This window comes from Prinia subflava, chromosome 2 (assembly GCF_021018805.1).
Source record: "Prinia subflava isolate CZ2003 ecotype Zambia chromosome 2, Cam_Psub_1.2, whole genome shotgun sequence".
In the NCBI taxonomy this organism is placed as follows: Eukaryota; Metazoa; Chordata; class Aves; order Passeriformes; family Cisticolidae; genus Prinia; species Prinia subflava.
In genome coordinates this window covers 23,490,480-23,510,228 of record NC_086248.1, presented here as the reverse complement: position 1 = coordinate 23,510,228, position 19,749 = coordinate 23,490,480, and the positions used below count along the sequence as shown (strand labels likewise).

The following is a 19,749-nucleotide window of genomic DNA, read 5'->3' as shown; positions in this document are numbered from 1 at the left end:
AAAAAAACAGATAATATTAGAAGAAAAGTGTGATTGGCATAGCAGTATTCTTTTAAGCTGTGTGAGCTTTCAGCCATTATAATTATTCTTAACTAGCATGGTACCAAGCAATGAAAACAAGAGGCATATTACCATTTTGTGCTGGCACAGATTTTCCACTGATCATGACCTCTCATTTATCTTCCGTTTGAACATAATCAGCATTCGTCAGGAATTTATTTTCTGTAGGTGAGAAGGAACTAAACAGAGCTGATTGGTTTTGTTGGCTTAAGAGAGAGAAGTTTCCCGTCTGCACAGAACTGTCTAAAATACTCTGTGTAGGAGGGGCTACAGAGTTATATAATCTCAAGGCAGAACAGCAGAGCGCTTAGAGTGAGTTACACTGTGCACAAGGTAAGTGGGTTTTCTCTTTATTTTTCCCTAAAAATGAAGGGAATTGTTGTATGTGAAAATCAGTCAGTGAAGGGGTTTTATAGATTAAATGTGTGCATGTACTTTCTTTACTAACATGGTTTATGGGTATCAAATGTTAAATTTTTAATCAGCTGCTTTTGAAGAGTACAGCTTTAAGAAAAAGGAATGTAGATCTCAAAAGTGGGGAGTGTTTCCTCTGACCTCCTCCTTCCCTCTGCAGAGAAGATGGAATGTTATTTACAAGGGAATATGGTGGGGGCTTGGGTGTTTTCCTTTTGCTGCTATTAATGCTTGAGCTTTGCTGTGACAGGGTGTCAGTAGGTGTGAGGCTGGCATAGGCTGGGCACTGTTTGTGTGTGTTTGTGGCTGATGTGCACACGTGGTTCTGAGTGGGGTGGGTGACAGTCTGCCTAGAAGCTCTTGTTGCTGTAAGTTCCTGCCTGGAAACTGTTGTTGCTTGAAACTCCAGCAGAGCTGGAGCTGGACCAAGCAAGTATTGCCCTCTGGCTGTGCCTGTGGTAAAGGCAAATCTGATGTTACCAGAGGCAGAATTCATTTCTATGTCTTTAGAGGCTTGTCTAAAGAAATTACAGAAGCAGGGAGTGTTGGAAAAGAGGCTGACTGGGGGAAAGAATTCCTTCCTGGCCAGTTATATTGGAGCATGATGGCTGCCAGAGAAAGCACAGCAATTGCTGAGTTTATAGCATGTATTCTGATTAAACAGTAAACTGTATTCTGAGATAATGCCAAAATACACAGAGAGCACCCTCTGCTTTCTGGTCAGAACACAACACTTTGGATGCAAATGGTTTTGATTCTCTGACTGGGCCAATTGCTTTAAGTACAGAGTTCTGCTTAACTCTTCTGCAAGTGTAAGAAACATTTGAAGGCAGAATGATACAAGGCAGTGTCTCAATATAATCTTTCAGCTCCTCTGTTAATTGATTAAAGTCTCAAACCTAAATGATGAATCATGGTTCCAAACAAGACAACTTTGGGAGCCACATAGAGACAGAAAACTGCAAAACTGATTTCTTCATTGCAGGTCCTAGGAAATCAGGCAGTGGAAACATGTCTGGAAAACCCAGGCTGCACTACTTCAATGGACGGGGCCGAATGGAACCAATTCGGTGGCTTCTGGCAGCAGCTGGGGTTGAGGTTTGCCTCTGGTCTTTTCTACTGAGATCCTGTGACACAGATGTGCTTTTACTGTTCCTTATGAAAAGGGTGACTGAGCAGCAGTTTCATTTCATTTCATTCAATGCATTTAGTGCATTGCTGAGCAAGCCAGCAGTGACCACGAGCTCACCCTAAGCAGGGGCAAGTTCCTGTCTCACTTCCACGCATCCTGTGCAAAGCCCCCTGGTAGCACCACAAATGCTTCTCCCCTGGAGCTAGGGAAAGAAGAAATTCAAACCTCCAGCAGCAGAACCTGGCTTCTTATCTTCTGATCACACAGGTCAAGCACCTGCAATTCTGAGTACCTTCAGTTAAATTACCATGTCCAAAATAACAAGAGATTATTATTGCTCCTACACTGTAGTTTACCATTGAAGGTACTGCAAATTGTAAACTGAAGTGTAATATTTTTTTTAACCTCTGACAGATTCTGATACTAAACCAGAGATGGAGTATGGCAATCTGGGTGTTTCAGGAGCCATGGGTTTCTGTTATAGTGGTGGCCAATGTGCCTGACAGCTTTCAAACATGATTCATATTTTTAAAAATAAAATTGCCCAAAACACATCTCTTTAGGCCTTCTCTACCTATATGAGGAAGAAGCTAAATCATGGATTGACAACAGAACTTTTCTTCTCTCCTTCCTGCAGTTTGAAGAAACTTATATGGAAACAAAGGAGGATCTGACAAAATTACAGAAGGGTAAGTTTCTTTTACTTTGAAAGAATAACAACAGCAATAGAATAATTACAACAATCAGAATTAAAATTATTGTAGAATTACTTGTGTGAGAACAATTAAGAATTCCAAAGTCTTAATGTCTTAAAAAGAAAATCTCTAAACTGGATTGTACCTGAGGTCTCAGAGGTGCACACTGCAGTGTGATAGGCAGTATCATCCACCCAGTTGCTTCAACCTTCACTGACTCACAGAAAGGCTGAGGTCAGAAGGGACCTCTCAAGACTCTCTGCTTCACCTCCCCTCTTCAAGCAAGGCCACCTGCAGCCAGTTACCCAGGACCATGTCCAGCTGGGCTTTGAGTATCTCCAAGCATGGAGAATTTACAGCTTGTGTGGACAACCCCCACTGCCCAAGAGCCTTTCTTTCACTTCAGATGGTTGACTCTCCTTGGCTTCAGCTTGTGTCCATTGCCTTCCATCCTACTGCAATACAGGCTGCTGTCATCAGATCCTCTTGAAATTCACTGGCATTTTAGGTTGCCTGCAAAGTTGTTGTTTTATAATCCACATGAAAACAGAGTTCCAGATTTCTGAGTTGACCTCTGCTGTGCTCCTGCCTCCCAAGGCAACCCCCCACCGTGCCAGCTTCAGCTTCCATCTTCCTGAACATGGCAATCATGTTTCCTCCACACCAAATGGCCTGTCTGTGCTCTTCACCTGGCCTGTCAGCAGCAATCTGAGACAGGGGTAGCACTTGCAGTGCTGCCGTCCTTTAGGAAGAATGTCTTGGTCCCCCTGTTACAGGCTGCCTTTCAAAAAGTATTTTGGGACACAAGCAGAAAGATAAATCACCCTTATTACTAGCAGACAGTTTCCCTGTATGATTGTCTTACAATGGCTACAAAGAGGGACATAGCTGATCAGTTATCTCAGACAAGGAATATGATTCCCTCAACAAAAACACTTCCTCACTTCTCTGATCTTATCCCTCTCTTTCTGGAGGTATTTTGAGTTCTTTCCTGCTAGGACAAGGCTTCTGCATGCCAGCAAAAAGAGTTGCATGGCTCCAGCCTCTGTCCAAATGATATTTGGGTTTTGCAGGAATGTCATGGAACTCACTCATTGTTCCCCACTTCATGCCTGTACAGATGAGATGCCATTTATAAAGCTTATACAATAGTCACAAAGACATTTTATGCCTTGTTATGGGTTTACACAGTTTGATTTTTAATGAAAGAACAATACAGACTATTACCCTGTTAAGACCTTAGATTTCTTTAGAAAATACAAGGACCTATCAAGGGCCAGTTCTTGACTATTGTCATGTGGTTTGACCACTGAGAAAAGAGAATGTGACTTTTGGTAATACCCATATAAAACTCAGGCTTTGTTTGAGCCCTCCCTCTCTTTTTTCTCAGTAAACCACCAGGTGACATCGTGGGCCGCGGCGGGGCCTGGATTAGGCCCGCTCAGCCTTGGGCGGCCAGGCCGGGTCCCTGGGAGCCGCTGCTGTGGGGAGCAGCCTGGGCGGCTGAGCCGAGCTCCTCTTCTCCCCAGCTGGGCCCCTTCTCTCCCCGGCTGAGCCCCTTTTCTGCCAGCGGGGCACACGGGGGGCTCTGGCTCCTCAGGGCTGGTCCGTGCTGGAGGCCGTGGCAGAGGGGCCAGGCCATGGCCGGGCCTGGGAGCAGCCAGCAGCCAGGAAAGGGAGCTGCACACTCTGCTGGCAGCCCCGAGCTGAGCTGTCTTAGATCAGATCAAGGGGGGAAAGAAGGCATCCACCAGCCTCTTCTACCGGCATGGCTTGGAGATCTTCGCAGCTGCCGCCCGCCCAGCATGAGCACCACAGGCCTGGGCAAGTTTTAACTCCTTCTTGCCAGCAAATGGAACCCCCAGAGCACCAGCCCTTCCTGAAGTGGGAACAGACAAAGTGATGGAACTATAAAGAGACATAGCATGACACTTGAAATTGGTGAAGAGTGAGTGAAAAGACTATTTGGAACAAAGGAGAAGGAGTGGCCTAATTTGGCTGGATGTCTCTCGTAAACTATGGACAAGAGACTATTTTTCTTGTAACATATGAATGCTGTTGGGGGGATGTAAAGCTCTTGTTAAAAGTGATATGAAGCTCTTTGCTCATAAGCGAAAGGAGATTTTTAGTTTTTGGGATGAAGATGACTTTGGAAATAGAAGAGAATCTTTGTTTTATACTAGAAGAGGCATTCTTAAACAGTACCCCTAATAAGCAGACATGGCCCATATGCAGTGTTGACAAAGCTGCTATTGGGAGGAACCTCCCAAAGGCAGGTTTCTGGGCAGCTGTCTTTGTGAGAGATGAGACCCACAAGGCAACTTTTATGTTGTTGATTGAGAAATTCCATAGAAGTTTCTAAGAGAGAATCTTTTCCTAAAAGAACTGATGAAAGATTGTGTTTGAATGGTGAAACTGACTGAAAATTACAACTTTTTTCTCTTTATGTTGTATGTGAGAAAGTAAACCATTCAGAGGGGGGTGCTTTAAAAGCTTTCATTTTTTCCCCCTCTTTCTTTTGGTATGTGTTAATAAATCTATCTATTTTTTTATCGTTAAATTGAGCCTGTTTTGCCTTTTTCTCCTAATATTATTTTCACAAAAAGAAAATATTTAAACCACTACACTAAATTTAACAACCATAGTTCAGCGAATGTGAAACCTCTGCATAATTTGGTGTTTCTGTATGGTTGTGAATTTAAAATCATTACAGGCTCTTATATTCACTCTTATTTATTTTCCTTCTCATTGCATTGTGTGTTGGCCAGTGCTTAGAAAGTCCAGATGAACTTTGCAAAACATGACAGAAGCTGGATGGACCAGATCCTTCAGTCCTTCTCCTCTGTATTAACCTCCATGAAAATCACTTGTATTAGGGACATGCAGTGCTTGTATTTTTCAGTGTGTGCCAGCTAAAAGTTCTACATTTGGCTGTTTCCTCAAATCTGAAATTTCCACAAGATCATTGCTCTAGTGTGAAGTAATTAACATGTCTCTAAGAAAAGGCTGTTGCATGGGGAGCATTTTCCATGCCTTCTTGTAAGATTCAGGAAGGTTGCCACCAAAAGGGTTATCAAGCATTGGAACAGGCTGCCCAAGGAAATGGTGCAGTCACTGTGTGTGGATGTGCACTTGGGGACATGGTTTAGTGGTGAAATTAAGGAATTGTTGGCTTTAAAGCTGGATTTGATGACCTTGGGATTTTTTTATCCAGCCTAAGGGATTCAGGTTGTAAATAAAAAGTAATACATGTGGTTAGTGTGCCTAACACACACTCCTGGTTCTTGTGCAGGGACTGAGAGTCTCCTTGTGTTTTTCCCTTTCCCCTAGATGGATCCCTGCTCTTTCAGCAAGTGCCAATGGTGGAGATCGATGGGATGAAGATGGTGCAGACCAGAGCCATCCTGAACTACATCGCAACGAAGCACAACCTCTATGGGAAGGACCTGAAGGAGAGAGCCCTGTACTGTAACAGTACCACCTCTGCTTGTTAGAGCCCAGCTCACTCTGTAGCTCTGTGTGACACAGGGACATGCCAGCTCCCAGGCAGATTCAGTGGGAGAGAGCAGTCTTTCACCCAAGCTGCCCCTCTGCCTGCCCCCAGTGCAACTGCATTCCTGGGGGAACTTGGCCAGGATTTTTGTGTGTGGGAGAGAAGAGGCAGGGATTTCCCAGGACCTCAGTGAGGTTATGACAGGAGTTGTTGTGCTGCTCAGACCTCCTGTGTTTGACCTGACGAAGTTGATCTATTCCTTTCAGAATCGACATGTATGTGGAAGGAATGTTCGATCTGAACGAATTATTCGTTATGTATGAAATTACACCACCAGACAAAAGAGGTCAACAAATTGCAAATATCATGGATAAGGCAGAAAACAGATACTTCCCAGTCTTTGAGAAGGTATGTGGCAATGAGATTGTCTCTCAATTGATGCTGTTACATTGAATATCCATCTTGGATCCACACAAGTTTTATAGTAGAACACAGAAGCAAAACCAAAGGAATATATAAATGCTCTGGTTTTGATGGTTGTCTTAGTTTGAAAGACAGGTGTATGCTAGGGAGGGTAGGGCCTCCCTTGGAATGGAGACTTCAAACTCCCTCCCTCCAAATTATAATTTTGAAAATTAAGTGGTCTCTCAGGAAAAGATATAGGGATAGGAATAACAGTTCTTTACTAGTATGTATAACAAGGCAAACAAACAACACCTACAGCATTAACAACAAAACAACAGAACCAGGAATCTCGAGGGGCTTTGTTTCACAATGCCCGAGGCAGTTTGATCTCGATGCCCCGGCCAGACTTCGAGAGCACCAAGCTGGAACGGTGGAAAATCCCGGGCTGGCAGATGAGATGGATGAGATGGATGAGATGGATGAGATGGATCCGTCGGTGGTAGCTGGAACGGCAGGGATGTCCCGGCCGGGCAGGGCAGGGCAGTGCAGGGGTACAGCGTAGCAGAAAGCCTTAAAGCAGTGCTGAAGAAACGGGGGCGGGACAGGGCCGGCCTAGCTCCAGCAGGGCAGAAGGAGGCAAGCTGAGAATTCCTGAGCGCATGAAGAGAATGGTGGTAGATTTCTCAGAACCAGACTTTGTGGTGACAGTGAACTACTCCCGCAGCAAGCAACAGCCTGGCTGCCTGCCCTCTCCCCGATGCTGAGAGCAAGACCGAGTGTAGCTGCCACCACCCTTGTCCTTTACCTGCCCTCAAACTTTCCGGTATCATTTCCCCTCTGAGAGAAAACTCCCAGAGACCACAAAAAGGTGTAGCCCGGTGCTGCACTCTCCAGTGGCCACTTCTTTGTTTTCCTCAAGCACCTGTAAGTACTCAGTAGTTTCCTGGCAACTTACGGGGAAAAATTCTGTAACAAAAACGCTGAATCTAACCGCCAACAGTGGTGCTGGGAGGAAGGTGGAGACTGGACACTACAGAGGGGACAGAAGGCACTTCAAAGCTGGGAGAGAAGTAAAGCTGCAAAACCCCAGCACACACTGAGCTCCACAAATATCCCTGTTTCAATCTGTGCGTTGTTTCAGACAGGAGACACTACAGCACCAACTTTGACATCAAGTTTCCTCCTGAAGTACAGATGCCCCTCAGCCATACATGCTTTGTAAAAGCATTACAGTTCCTTCTGTATCTCATACAGCTTCGCCTTGAATGCAGCTACAGCAGCCAAATCTAGATGAGCACAACTGAGCTGCCAGACAGAAATGTAGAAGAGAAAGAGCTGATAGATTATGCCTAGGATGGCAGTGCCATCAGATCATTGTTTGTACTACAGGTGTTTGAACTGCAGTTCCTTCTTTACAACTCTATGTAATGTGTGACCCTGCTTTGAAGATATCACGCTAAGTAACACAGAGAAAAGACATCATCTCCTTCTGGTTTTGGGTTTTTAGGTTTTGAAAGACCATGGGAAAGACTTTCTGGTTGGCAACCAGCTCAGCAAGGCAGATGTTCAGCTACTTGAAATCATTTTAATGGTAGAAGAGTGGAAGCCTGATATACTTGCCAAATTTCCTCTCTTGCAGGTAAATGAATGGGCAGTTTGAATGGATAATGAATTGGAAAGGAACACTGATTTAAACGAGCTGAGAAATATGGGGGAGTGGGAGGGTCAGAAGTGACATGGAGAATAATCAGGCACCCTAAGAACTTCTGCCTGGCCTCCCTCACATACTCATTGTTATTGCCACCTTCTGTCTCTACAACCCCAAAAGCAGAAGAGGAGGAAGCATGCAATTTCTTCTGCAGCATCAAGCTGGAATGTGACTTTCAGAGCATGGATAACATTGAAATGTGTGAAAGTTGCAATGATTCTTAAGCACTGTTCTGTTTTGGTTTTGTTTTGTAGAGCTTCAAAGCAAGAATAAGCAATATTCCCACAATAAAGAAATTCCTACAGCCTGGCAGCCAGAGGAAACCACGACCAGATGATGATCTTATGGACAAAGTGATGAGAATTTTCTTCTGAGCAGCATCCTAATGCCTCAGAAACTCTGTTACATCGTATTTGCAGATATTTGCAAAGTGAAACTCATGAAAAAAGTGGCAATGTCAAATTATTAGAAGGAGTGAAAAAAAAGGGTTTGATCTCTCTTTCCTAGTACAGGAGTGGTTTTAGCCTACTGCAAACACTTCAAGGTAAAGCTACATGAGCCTACCAGCAAAGGAAATAGTTCACTGATCAGGGGTATATTGGATAACACACGATGCCTTAAATAACTAAAGAGAATACCTGAAATAAAGTCTCACTATTGATATTCAAAGCCCAGCTGTTCATTGATTTCTTGCTGCTACTTCTATGCCTAAGGTCTGTCTGGGTCTGTTTTTCTGACCTTCCCAGGAATTGTTGGAAAATTAGGAGAGATTATCCCAAACAGAAGGTAATCTATTTTTTTCTGGGGAATGCCAGGAAAAGCCTGCAGGTTCTGGTTAGCTGAGGATGAAGGGTTTGGATTCAGCTTTCCTCTGAGATTAACAGGAAATATGCTTAGACCAGAGGTCCTTCAGCACTTCTGCTTTGTCACTAGACACTGAAACTCTTGTACTGCAGTTTGACCAATGTTTCCTTTTTCAGAAGGTCTCTTGTAGCAGCTAAAAGCACTTTGCAGACTCTGAGGAACAAATGCTTGTTACCAGTTTAAAATTTACTGAGAAAGGAGTCAGGAGAGTGTCAGGTGTTAGTGAGACCTTGGAATGTAGGAATCCATATTGACTTACATCACTGTATATATATTAAACCACATTTTATACTAGGTGTAGTGATTGTAATCACTTCAATCAAGCTCCACTACTGAGGTTAGCAAGACTGTTGCACTTTGTTAAAATACACTTTTATGCAGTGAAAGGTGTTCTTGCCCGGGGCAGGAGGGTTCAAACTAGATGATCTTTAACGTTCTCTTCTAACCCAAACCATTCTATGATTCTGTGATATTATTTAAACACCTGACAAACCAGATTTGTGAAAGAAGGAGCCAGTGCCCTAATGTGGAGTTCTCTGAGCCTGTCAGGGGAACTTCTATGCCAACGCCTAGGAACAATCTACCATAGGCTTCAGGAAAGCCTCACAGCTTGCGGTGAGTAAAAAGGCTTCCTCTCAGATGCTCTGCTGCATGATGTTGATCTACCCGAGTTTTGCTTTTCCCCTTGGCCCATGGGCCTTGTCCACCTCTATTGTTCATATATGTCCCCAGTTTAAGAAGGGTTCTCCTTTCCCTGTTTCCCCATTGGTTGTGGTATTGCTGATGGTCTGCCCTCATGTCCTCTATAGGTCACTGCCCTTTGCCCTGCTCTTGTACCGCCCCTGTGTTCAGACCATTGCCTCCTGACCCCCATACTTAACCCTGGACATTCCTTTGATCTGAGTCTTTCTGTCCCTTAAATCTTTGGCGTGTGTCTGCAAAATAAACCTCACTAGAACTTATACAGGAGACCCTTCCTGCCTTTCTTCACTGAGCTAGCCGTGGAGTGTGTGTGTGGACTTGAGTGCCTTGTCTCTGTGCCCACCCGAGTGGCTTCTGCAGAAGAGATGCTTTTCAGGGAGAGGTAGCAGCAACCACCATCCAACTCCACACTGCTACACCCAAAATCCAGCTCAAACTAGAGCACGGGCAGCTTTCAGCTGGGCAAACTCAGGGCACTGTAGCCCTTGCTAAGGCCAACTGTTTCCTCATAGGTAATGTCATGCAGCTGGAACCAGCATTTGTCATCAAAAGAGGAAATGAACCAATATTTTTCAGCAGCAAAACCTGTATTAAAGAGAGTTGTTGCAGGAGCTGTTTCTCTCCTGCCTCACTGAAGCATTTGGACAACACTTGCAGCTAGTGTACAGGAAGGACCTGAAGGAGAAAGCCCCTCATACTGTAACAACCAATTTTTTTGTGTGACACATTGTGAGAGATATGACTAGGATTTGTGTCAGGAAAAAAAAAAAAATCTATATAATGATGAGATTGTACCTTGGGAATAAAGACTAGTACAAAGATGAATTCTGAGAAACTGCCAGATAAGGCTAAGAGGGGAAACAACTGGACAGAATATGGTGAACAGTAGATGGGAAATTGAGCCAACGTGTAAACTGCTTATACAAGCAAAATTGTGTGAGAACCTAAGATCAGCAAAATGACTAAGGAAGATTTCACCTTCCTCCCAACGACCATCAGAGAGAGCTAAAAGACCACCAAGAAAGAGCCCACGCAGCATACCAAGACAGTAGGCACCACAACGGGAAATTGGGGGGAGGGGAAGAGGCTGAGAACAGCTGAGAAAGGCTTCTGCATATGTATGGAATAAATATTTGCAGAACTAAAAGTTCGTGTGCGTGTTGGTGGAGCGCAGACTCCCCGCGCACCCAGCGCTGCTTGCTCGCTTTTTATCGAATATAATAAAAAACTAAAATTTTGATTAGAGATTGGAGTATGGATTTTCATTTGAAACAACACAGCAATTTACACAACCTCCCTTTGTAACGTAAGAATATCACATCTTGCAATTATTTAAGGGCAATTCAGCAAAATTTTGCATGTGTATATGGACCTTGACTGGAGGTAATGCCTACATCAGTATTAACCATGTAGATTAGATAGGCAGGATGGTGCCTGTGGTATTGACTTTTTGAAATCAGTACAGTTGACCAAAGAAAGCAGTCAGGAGTGCAGAGTGCAGTTTGCCTTCGGATACAACACTTCATTCACTGTCTCTCACAGTTGCCCTTGGTGTGTATTTTCATTGAGTCATATCCAGGGAAATATTTTTCACAGAAAAAAAAAGGATGCAAACCCTGATGTCCAGAGATGAAATTCAGCAGAAGTGTCCTGCAGAAATATACACTAAAGAAGGGATAGAAGCTTGTGAAAGACTCAAGCTGAATTAATTGATGTGATCTATGGAAATGGCAATGTGTTAAAACTAAAAAAAACCAGAAAGTACTAGAATAAAAGTGTGGTTGGCATAACAGAATACTTTTAAACTGTGTGAGCTTTCAGCCATTATAATTATTCTTAACTAGCATGGTACCAAGCAATGAAAACAAGAGGCATATTACCATTTTGTGCTGGCACAGATGTGTCCAATGATCATGACCTCTCATCTATCTTCCGTTTGAACATAATCAGCATTAGTCAGGAATTTATTTTCTGTAGGTGAGAAGGAACTAAACAGAGCTAATTGGTTTTGTTTCCCTAAGGGAGAGAAATTTCCCATTTGCAGAGAACTGTTTCAAATACTCTCTGTAGGCGGGGCTACAAAGTTATATAATTCATGCAGAGCTGCAGAGAGCTTAGAGTGAGTTACACTGTGCACAAGGTAAGTGGGGATATTATTTTGGACATGCAGGGAATTGTTGTATGTGAAAATCAGTCAATGAAGGGGTTTTATAGATTAAATGTGTGCATGTACTTTCTTTACTAACATGGTTTATGGGTATCAAATGTTAAAATTTTAATCAGCTGCTTTTGAAGAGTATAGAATTAAGAAAAAGGAATGTAGATCTCAAAAGTGGGGAGTGTTTCCTCTGACCTCCTCCTTCCCACTGCAGAGAAGGTGGAATGTTATTTACAAGGGAATATGGTGGGGGCTTGGGTGTTTTCCTTTTGCTGCTGTTAATGCTTCAGCTTTGCTCTGACAGGGTGTCAGTAGGTGTGAGGCTGGCATAGGCTGGGCACTGTTTGTGTGTGTTTGTGGCTGATGTGCACGCGTGGTTCTGAGTGGGGTGGGTGACAGTCTGCCTAGAAGCTCTTGTTGCTGTAAGTTCCTGCCTGGAAACTGTTGTTGCTTGAAACTCCAGCAGAGCTGAAGCTGGACCAAGCAAGTATTGCCCTCTGGCTGTGCCTGTGGTAGAGGCAAATCTGATGTTACCAGAGGCAGGAACCATTTCTATGTCTTTGGAGGCTTGTCTAAAGAAATTACAGAAGCAGGGAGTGTTGGAAAAGAGGTTGACTGGGGGAAAGAATTCCTTCCTGGCCAGTTATATTGGAGCATGACGGCTGCTGGAGAAAGCACAGCAATTGCTGAGTTTATAGCATGTATTCTGATTAAACAGTAAACGTATTCTGAGATAATGCCAACATACACAGAGAGCACCCTCTGCTTTCTGGTCAGAACACAACGCTTTGGATGCAAACAGTTTTGATTCACTGGTTCTCTGACAGAGCAAACTGTGTACCTGCTCTAGGTACACAGTTCTTGCTTAACTCTTCTGCAAGTGTAAGAAACATTTGAAGGCAGAATGATACAAGGCAGTGTCTCAATATAATCTTTCAGCTCCTCTGTTAATTGATTAAAGTCTTGGACCATAAGTGATGGTTTCCAACAAGACAACTTTGAGAGCCAGATAGAGACAGAAAACTGCAAAACTGATTTCTTCATTGCAGGTCCTAGGAAATCAGGCAGTGGAAACATGTCTGGAAAACCCAGGCTGCACTACTTCAATGGACGGGGCCGAATGGAACCAATTCGGTGGCTGCTGGCAGCAGCTGGGGTTGAGGTTTGCCTCTGGTCTTTTCTACTGAGATCCTGTGACACAGATGTGCTTTTACTGTTCCTTATGAAAAGGGTGACTGAGCAGCAGTTTAATTTCATTCCATTCAATGCATTTAGTGCATTGCTGAGCAAGCCAGCAGTGACCACGAGCTCACCCTAAGCAGGGGCAAGTTCCTGTCTCACTTCCACGCATCCTGTGCAAAGCCCCCTGGTAGCACCACAAATGTTTCTCCCCTGGAGCTAGGGAAAGAAGAAATTCAAACCTCCAGCAGCAGAACCTGGCTTCTTATCTTCTGATCACACAGATCAAGCACCTACAATTCTGAGTACCTCCAGTTAAATTCCAATGTCCAGAATAACAAGAGATTATTATTGCTCCTACACTGTAGTTTACCATTGAAGGTACTGCAAATTGTAAACTGAAGTGTAATATTTTTTTTAACCTCTGACAGATTCTGGTACTAAACCAGAGATGGAGTATGGCAATCTGTGTGTTTCAAGAGCCATGGGTTTCTGTTACAATGATGGCCAACGTGCCTGACAGCTTTCAAACATGATTTATGTTTTAAAAAAAAAACCTGCACAAACCACATCACTTCAGGCCTTCTTTACCTAAATGAGGAACAAGCTAAATTGTGGAATGATAACAGAACTTTTCTTCTCTCCTTCCTGCAGTTTGAAGAAACTTATGTGGAAAAAAAGGAGGATTTTAAAAAGTTACAGAAGGGTAAGTTTCCTTTACTTTGAAATAATAACAACAGCAATAGTAATAACAAAAATCAGAATAAAAATTAGAATTACTTGTGTGAGAACAACTAAGAATTATTAAATCTTAGTGTCTTCAAATCTTTTAACTGGATTGTACCTGAGGTCTCAGAGGTGCACACTGCAGTGTGATAGGCAGTATCATCCACCCAGTTGCTTCAACCTTCACTGACTCACAGAAAGGCTGAGGTCAGAAGGGACCTCTCAAGACTCTCTGCTTCACCTCCCCTCTTCAAGCAAGGCCACCTGCAGCCAGTTACCCAGGACCATGTCCAGCTGGGCTTTGAGTATCTCCAAGCATGGAGAATTTACAGCTTGTGTGGACATCCCCCACTGCCCAAGAGCCTTTCTTTCACTTCAGATGGTTGACTCTCCTTTGCTTCAGCTTGTGTCCATTGCCTTCCATCCTATGGCAATACAGGCTGCTGTCATCAGATCCTCTTGAAATTCACTGGCATTTTAGGTTGCCTGCAAAGTTGTTGTTTTATAATCCACATGAAAACAGAGTTCCAGATTTCTGAGTTGACCTCTGCTGTGCTCCTGCCTCCCAAGGCAACCCCCCACCGTGCCAGCTTCAGCTTCCATCTTCCTGAACATGGCAATCATGTTTCCTCCACACCAAATGGCCTGTCTGTGCTCTTCACCTGGCCTGTCAGCAGCAATCTGAGACAGAGGTAGCACTTGCAGTGCTGCCGTCCTTTAGGAACAATGTCTTGGTCCCCCTGTTACAGGCTGCCTTTCAAGAAGTATTTTGGGACACAAGCGTAAAAATAAATCCACCCTTATTACTAGCAGACAGTTTCCCTGTATGATTGTCTTACAATGGATACAAAGAGGGACATTGCTGATCAGTTATCTGAGTCAAGGAATACGATTCCCTACAGACAAACCACTTCCTCACTTCTCTGATCTTATCCCTCTCTTTCTGGAGGTATTTTGACTTCTTTCCTGCTAGGACAAGGCTTCTGCATGCCAGCAAAAAGAGTTGCATGGCTCCAGCCTCTGTCCAAGTGATATTTAGGTCTTGCAGGAATCTCATGGAACTCACTCATTGTTCCCCATTTTGAGATGCCATTTATAAGCCAGTTAAGTATTCACAAAGGAATTTTTTGCTTTATATATACAGTCCTATTTATTTTCCTTATTATTCACATTGTGTGTTGGCCAGTGCTTAGAAAGTCCAGATACACTTTGCAGAACATGACAGAAAGTGGCTGGACCAGATCCTTCAGTCCTTCTCCTCTGTATTAACCTCCATGAAAATCACCTGTGTTTGGGACATGCAGTGCATGTATTTTTCAGTGTGTGCCAGCTAAAAGTTCTACATTTGGCTGTTTCCTCAAATCTGAAATTTCCACAAGATCATTGCTCTAGTGTGAAGTAATTAACATGTCTCTAAGAAAAGGCTGTTGCATGGGGAGCATTTTCCATGCCTTCTTGTAGGAATGAGGAAGGTTGCCACCAAAAGGGTTGTCAAGCATTGGAACAGGCTGCCCAAGGAAATGGTGCAGTCACTGTGTGTGGATGTGCACTTAGGGACATGGTTTAGTGGTGAAATTAAGGAATTGTTGGCTTTAAAGCTGGATTTGATGACCTTGGGATTTTTGATCCAGCCTAAGTGATTCAGGTTGTAAATAAAAAGTAATACATGTGGTTAGTGTGCCTAACACACACTCCTGGTTCTTGTGCAGGGACTGAGAGTCTCCTTGTGTTTTTCCCTTTCCCCTAGATGGATCCCTGCTCTTTCAGCAACTGCCACTGGTCGAGATTGATGGGATGAAGATGGTGCAGACCAGAGCCATCCTGAACTACATCGCAACGAAGCACAACCTCTATGGGAAGGACCTGAAGGAGAGAGCCCTGTACTGTAACAGTACCACCTCTGCTTGTTAGAGCCCAGCTCACTCTGTAGCTCAGTGTGACACAAGGACATGCCAGCTCCCAGGCAGATTCAGTGGGAGAGAGCAGTGCTCTGTGCAGCATGAGCTGACTGTGACTGCAGGTGATGCCTACAGCAGTGACAGCCAGCTGGATTAGACAGGGCAAGCAAGGCCCTGCAACATCAGTCAGAGGTCAATGCAGTCATCAGAAGAAAGCAGTCACGGGGGCAGATTGTCTCACTGATGCTGCTCTTCATTTTCTGCTGCAGTTGTCAGCAGCATCATTTTATCCTCATCTCATTCAGGGCAATGTCTTTTAAGGAAAGAAAAGCCCTCCTCTCTCTAATGACCAGGAATTCGTATAGAATTGGAGTTCATAACAGGTTGTTAAATGATAGGACTCATAGGGCACATGTTTTGACTTGAGGTATTTTGGAATGCTTCAAATTAATAAGCACTGCTAAACACATGTCAAGATAGTTGCTAGAAATGGTATGGACCTGCTGCTCAACTTATCCTATCTGATTGGTTTTCTGACACAACTTTGGATGACACACATGACAATTTTGTAGTCAGGTTCAAAACCCCATTGTCCAGACAGGTTTCAGTCCCAGAAAGAAGTGAAAGGGGTGCAGTCTTTAGGTTTTGCTGAGGACTTTTGCATTTGTCACCCAAGCTGCCCCTCTGCCTGCCCCCAATGCAACTGCATTCCTGGGGGGACTTGGCCAGGATTTGTGTGTGTGGGAGAGAAGAGGCAGGGATTTCCCAGCACCTCAGTGAGGTTACACCAGGAGTTGTTGTGCTGCTCAGACCTCCTGTGTTTGACCTGACCAAGTTTTTGTTTTCCTTTCAGAATCGACATGTATGTGGAAGGAATGTTCGATCTGAATGAGTTACTCATGAAACATGGCTACCTACCAGCAAATGAAAAGGATCAACATTTTGCTGATATGATGGACAAGGCAGAAAACAGATACTTCCCAGTCTTTGAGAAGGTATGTGGCAAAAAGGTTTTAGCTCAATTGATGCTGTTACCTTGAACATCCATTCTTGTGGCACAAAAGTTTTATGGTAGAACACAGAAGCAAAACTAGCACAGGAATAGAAATGCCCTGGTTTTGGTGGTGCTGGGAGTAAGATGGAGACTGGACACTACAGAGGGGACAGAAGGCACTTCAAAGCTGGGAGAGATTTTAAGCTGCAAAACCCCAGCACACACTGAGCTCCACAAATATCCCTGTTTCAATCTGTGCGTTGTTTCAGACAGGAGACACTACAGCACCAACTTTGACATCAAGTTTCCTCCTGAAGTACAGATGCCCCTCAGCCATACATGCTTTGTAAAAGCATTACAGTTCCTTCTGTATCTCATACAGCTTCGCCTTGAATGCAGCTACAGCAGCCAAATCTAGATGAGCACAACTGAGCTGCCAGACAGAAATGTAGAAGAGAAAGAGCTGATAGATTATGCCTAGGGTGGCAGTGCCATCAGATCATTGTTTGTACTACAGGTGTTTGAACTGCAGTTCCTTCTTTACAACTCTATGTAATGTGTGACCCTGCTTTGAAGATATCACGCTAAGTAACACAGAGAAAAGACATCATCTCCTTCTGGTTTTGTGTTTCTAGGTTTTGAAAGACCATGGGAAAGACTTTCTGGTTGGCAACCAGCTCAGCAGAGCAGATGTTCAGCTACTTGAAATAATTTTAATGGCAGAGGAGTGGAAGCCTGATGTACTTGCCAAATTTCCTCTCTTGCAGGTAAATGAATGGGCAGTTTGAATGGATAGTGACTTGGAAAGGAACACTGATTTAAACGAGCTGAGAAATATGGGGGAGTGGGAGGGTCAGAAGTGACATGGAACATAATCAAATGTCTTAAGTACTTTAGCTGGCCTCAGGTACTGTTTGTTTTATGCCACCTTTTGTCATTACAACCCCAAAAGCAGAAGAGGAGGAAGCATGTAATTTCTTCTGCAGCATCAAGCTGGAATGTGACTTTCAGAGCATGGATAACATTGAAATGTGTGACAGTTGCAATGATTCTTAAGCACTGTTCTGTTTTGGTTTTGTTTTGTAGAGCTTCAAAGCAAGAATAAGCAATATTCCCACAATAAAGAAATTCCTACAGCCTGGCAGCCAGAGGAAACACCTAGTACGAGAGGAAGAGGTATCCAAAGTGATCAGTATTTTCTACTGAGCAACCGCATAAAGTGGCAGAAACTCTATTTCATTATAGTTCCTGACATGCAAAATAATGCAAACACTGAAAACCAAGGTTTTTGATCCTACCAGCAAAGGAAATAGTTCACTGATCAGGGGTATATTGGACAACACACGATGCCTTAAATAACTAAAGAGAATACTGGAAATAAAGTCTCATATTGATACTCAAAGCCCAAATGTTCATTGATTTCTTGCTACTTCTATGCCTAAGGTCTGTCTGGTCTGTTTTTCTGGCATTCCCAGGAATTGTTGGAAAATTAGGAGAGATTATCCCAAACAGAAGGTCATGTATTTTTTTCTGGGGAATGGCAGGAAAAGCCTGCAGGTTTGGGTTAGCTGAGGATGAAGGGTTTGGATTCAGCTTTCCTCTGAAATTAACAGGGAATATGCTTAGACCAGAGGTTCTCCAGCACCTCTGCTTTGTCACTAGACACTGAAACTCTTGTACTGCAGTTTGACCAATGTTTCCTTTGTCAGAAGGTCTCTTGTAGCAGCTAAAAGCACTTCGCAGACTCTGAGACACAAATGCTTGTTACCAGTTTAAAATTTACTGAGAAAGGAGTCAGGATGGTGTGAAGTGTTAGTGAGACCTTGGAATGTAGGAATCCATATTGACTTAAATCAGTGTATATTAAACAAGTTTAATACAAGTTGTAGTGGAGTTCTTCATTGTAATCACTTAAATCAAGCTCCACTACTGAGGTTAGCAAGACTGTTGAACTTTGATAGAAACGTGCATTTATGTCATGAAAGGTGTTCCTTCAGGAGGGTTGGAACTAGATGATCTTTAAAGGTCCCTTCTAACCAAAACCATTCTATGATCCTGTGATATTACTTAAACACCAAATAAACCAAGTCTGTAAATGAAAAAGCCAGTGCTGTAAATCCAGCTAAAACTAGAGTAGTGTCAGTTTTCAGCTGGGCAAACTCAAGGCACTGTAGCTCTTTCTAAGGCCAACTGTTTCTTCATAACAAATTCCTTGCAGGTGGGACCAGTTTTCATCATCAAAAAAAGAAATGAACCCATGTTTTTCAGTGTCAGAGCATGTATTAAAGAGAGTTGTTACTCAAGCTGCTTCCCTCCAGTCTCACTGAAGCATTCAGACAACACTTGCAGCTGCTGACTGCTGTCAGAAACTCTAGCCAGAAACTTGGGCTGCGGGTACTGACTCGTGCCAGGATGAGCTCTGGACATGGCCATGTGGTTCAGGATCCCCCCCCACATCCCAGCCTTCAGCCACACAGAGCAGAGCCCCTGGCACAAGGAGTGCTCGGCACCCCTTGCACAGGGGCTGCAGCCCCAGCCTCCCCCGGCCACATCATCGCTGCTGCCTCGGGGCCTCCAGGCCTGTGCCCTGCGCACTGTCCCGGCCACGTCACGAGGTGCAGCTGCCTCGGAGCCAGCCCAGTGGAAATGTTGTCCAGAAAACCTGCTTTGTTTAAACCAATATTTACACACTCAAGAGACATTGACTATTAATTTCAGAGTTGTGCAAGCCTGGTTCTCTGTGGTATTCCAAAAATTAAGGACAACGTTTTACTATTTATCCATTTTAGCAACCAAAGGCATTAATGTTCATTGACTACAAGTCACCTAGTTCTCTTAATAATTAGTATACTATCTTCTATTGGTTAGTGATTCTCTCTCTTCTCATGCTAATTATTCTGCAGGCTCTGGTGGGCTGTGAGTCAGTGGTGTGGGAATCTCTCCCTGCAGGAATTACCTTTTCCCTGGTCACAGCTCAGCTCAGCACAGTTGCTGAAAGGGCTTTATTAGTTTCTTCCTTATCTTGGGAGTTCTGCCAAATGCCCTTGAGGCCCATAAATTCTGTATTTTATGTATCCACTATCAGAGGTACATCCTTCTTTCCAAGCCTTGTTAAACTCCCCCCAGGTCTGTGATCATTAAAACATGTTCAACCCTTGACAAGGCAATTCTCCTGCCAAGGAATTTCTCTTTTCCACAGCACTTAGACCTTGTTTGGTAGCTGCTCTGTTTCAAGGATAAGAACTTCTTCCTTGGTTGATTAGGCTTGAAAGTATACAAAGATTAAACATCAAAGCACATCCTTTCTCAAGAAAATATTTA

The 19,749-nt window shown here is 43.7% G+C and overlaps 2 protein-coding genes across 2 annotated transcripts; both read left to right on the top strand.

The window, feature by feature from the left end:
* Positions 1-255: 255 nt before the first annotated feature.
* LOC134546540 (glutathione S-transferase-like) lies at positions 256-8,576 on the top strand. Its single transcript, XM_063389361.1, has 7 exons — positions 256-393; positions 1,460-1,572; positions 2,244-2,295; positions 5,632-5,764; positions 6,061-6,202; positions 7,707-7,838; positions 8,162-8,576. The coding sequence occupies exons 2-7, from the start codon at positions 1,486-1,488 to the stop codon at positions 8,279-8,281; spliced, it is 666 nt and encodes a 221-aa protein (XP_063245431.1). The 5' UTR covers positions 256-393; positions 1,460-1,485; the 3' UTR covers positions 8,282-8,576.
* Positions 8,577-11,564: 2,988 nt separating this feature from the next.
* Positions 11,565-17,830, top strand: LOC134546534 (glutathione S-transferase-like). Its single transcript, XM_063389352.1, has 7 exons — positions 11,565-11,613; positions 12,681-12,793; positions 13,465-13,516; positions 15,284-15,416; positions 16,288-16,429; positions 17,064-17,195; positions 17,515-17,830. Exons 2-7 carry the CDS (start codon positions 12,707-12,709, stop codon positions 17,632-17,634), a joined length of 666 nt encoding a protein of 221 aa, XP_063245422.1. The 5' UTR covers positions 11,565-11,613; positions 12,681-12,706; the 3' UTR covers positions 17,635-17,830.
* The last annotated feature ends 1,919 nt before the right edge of the window (positions 17,831-19,749 follow it).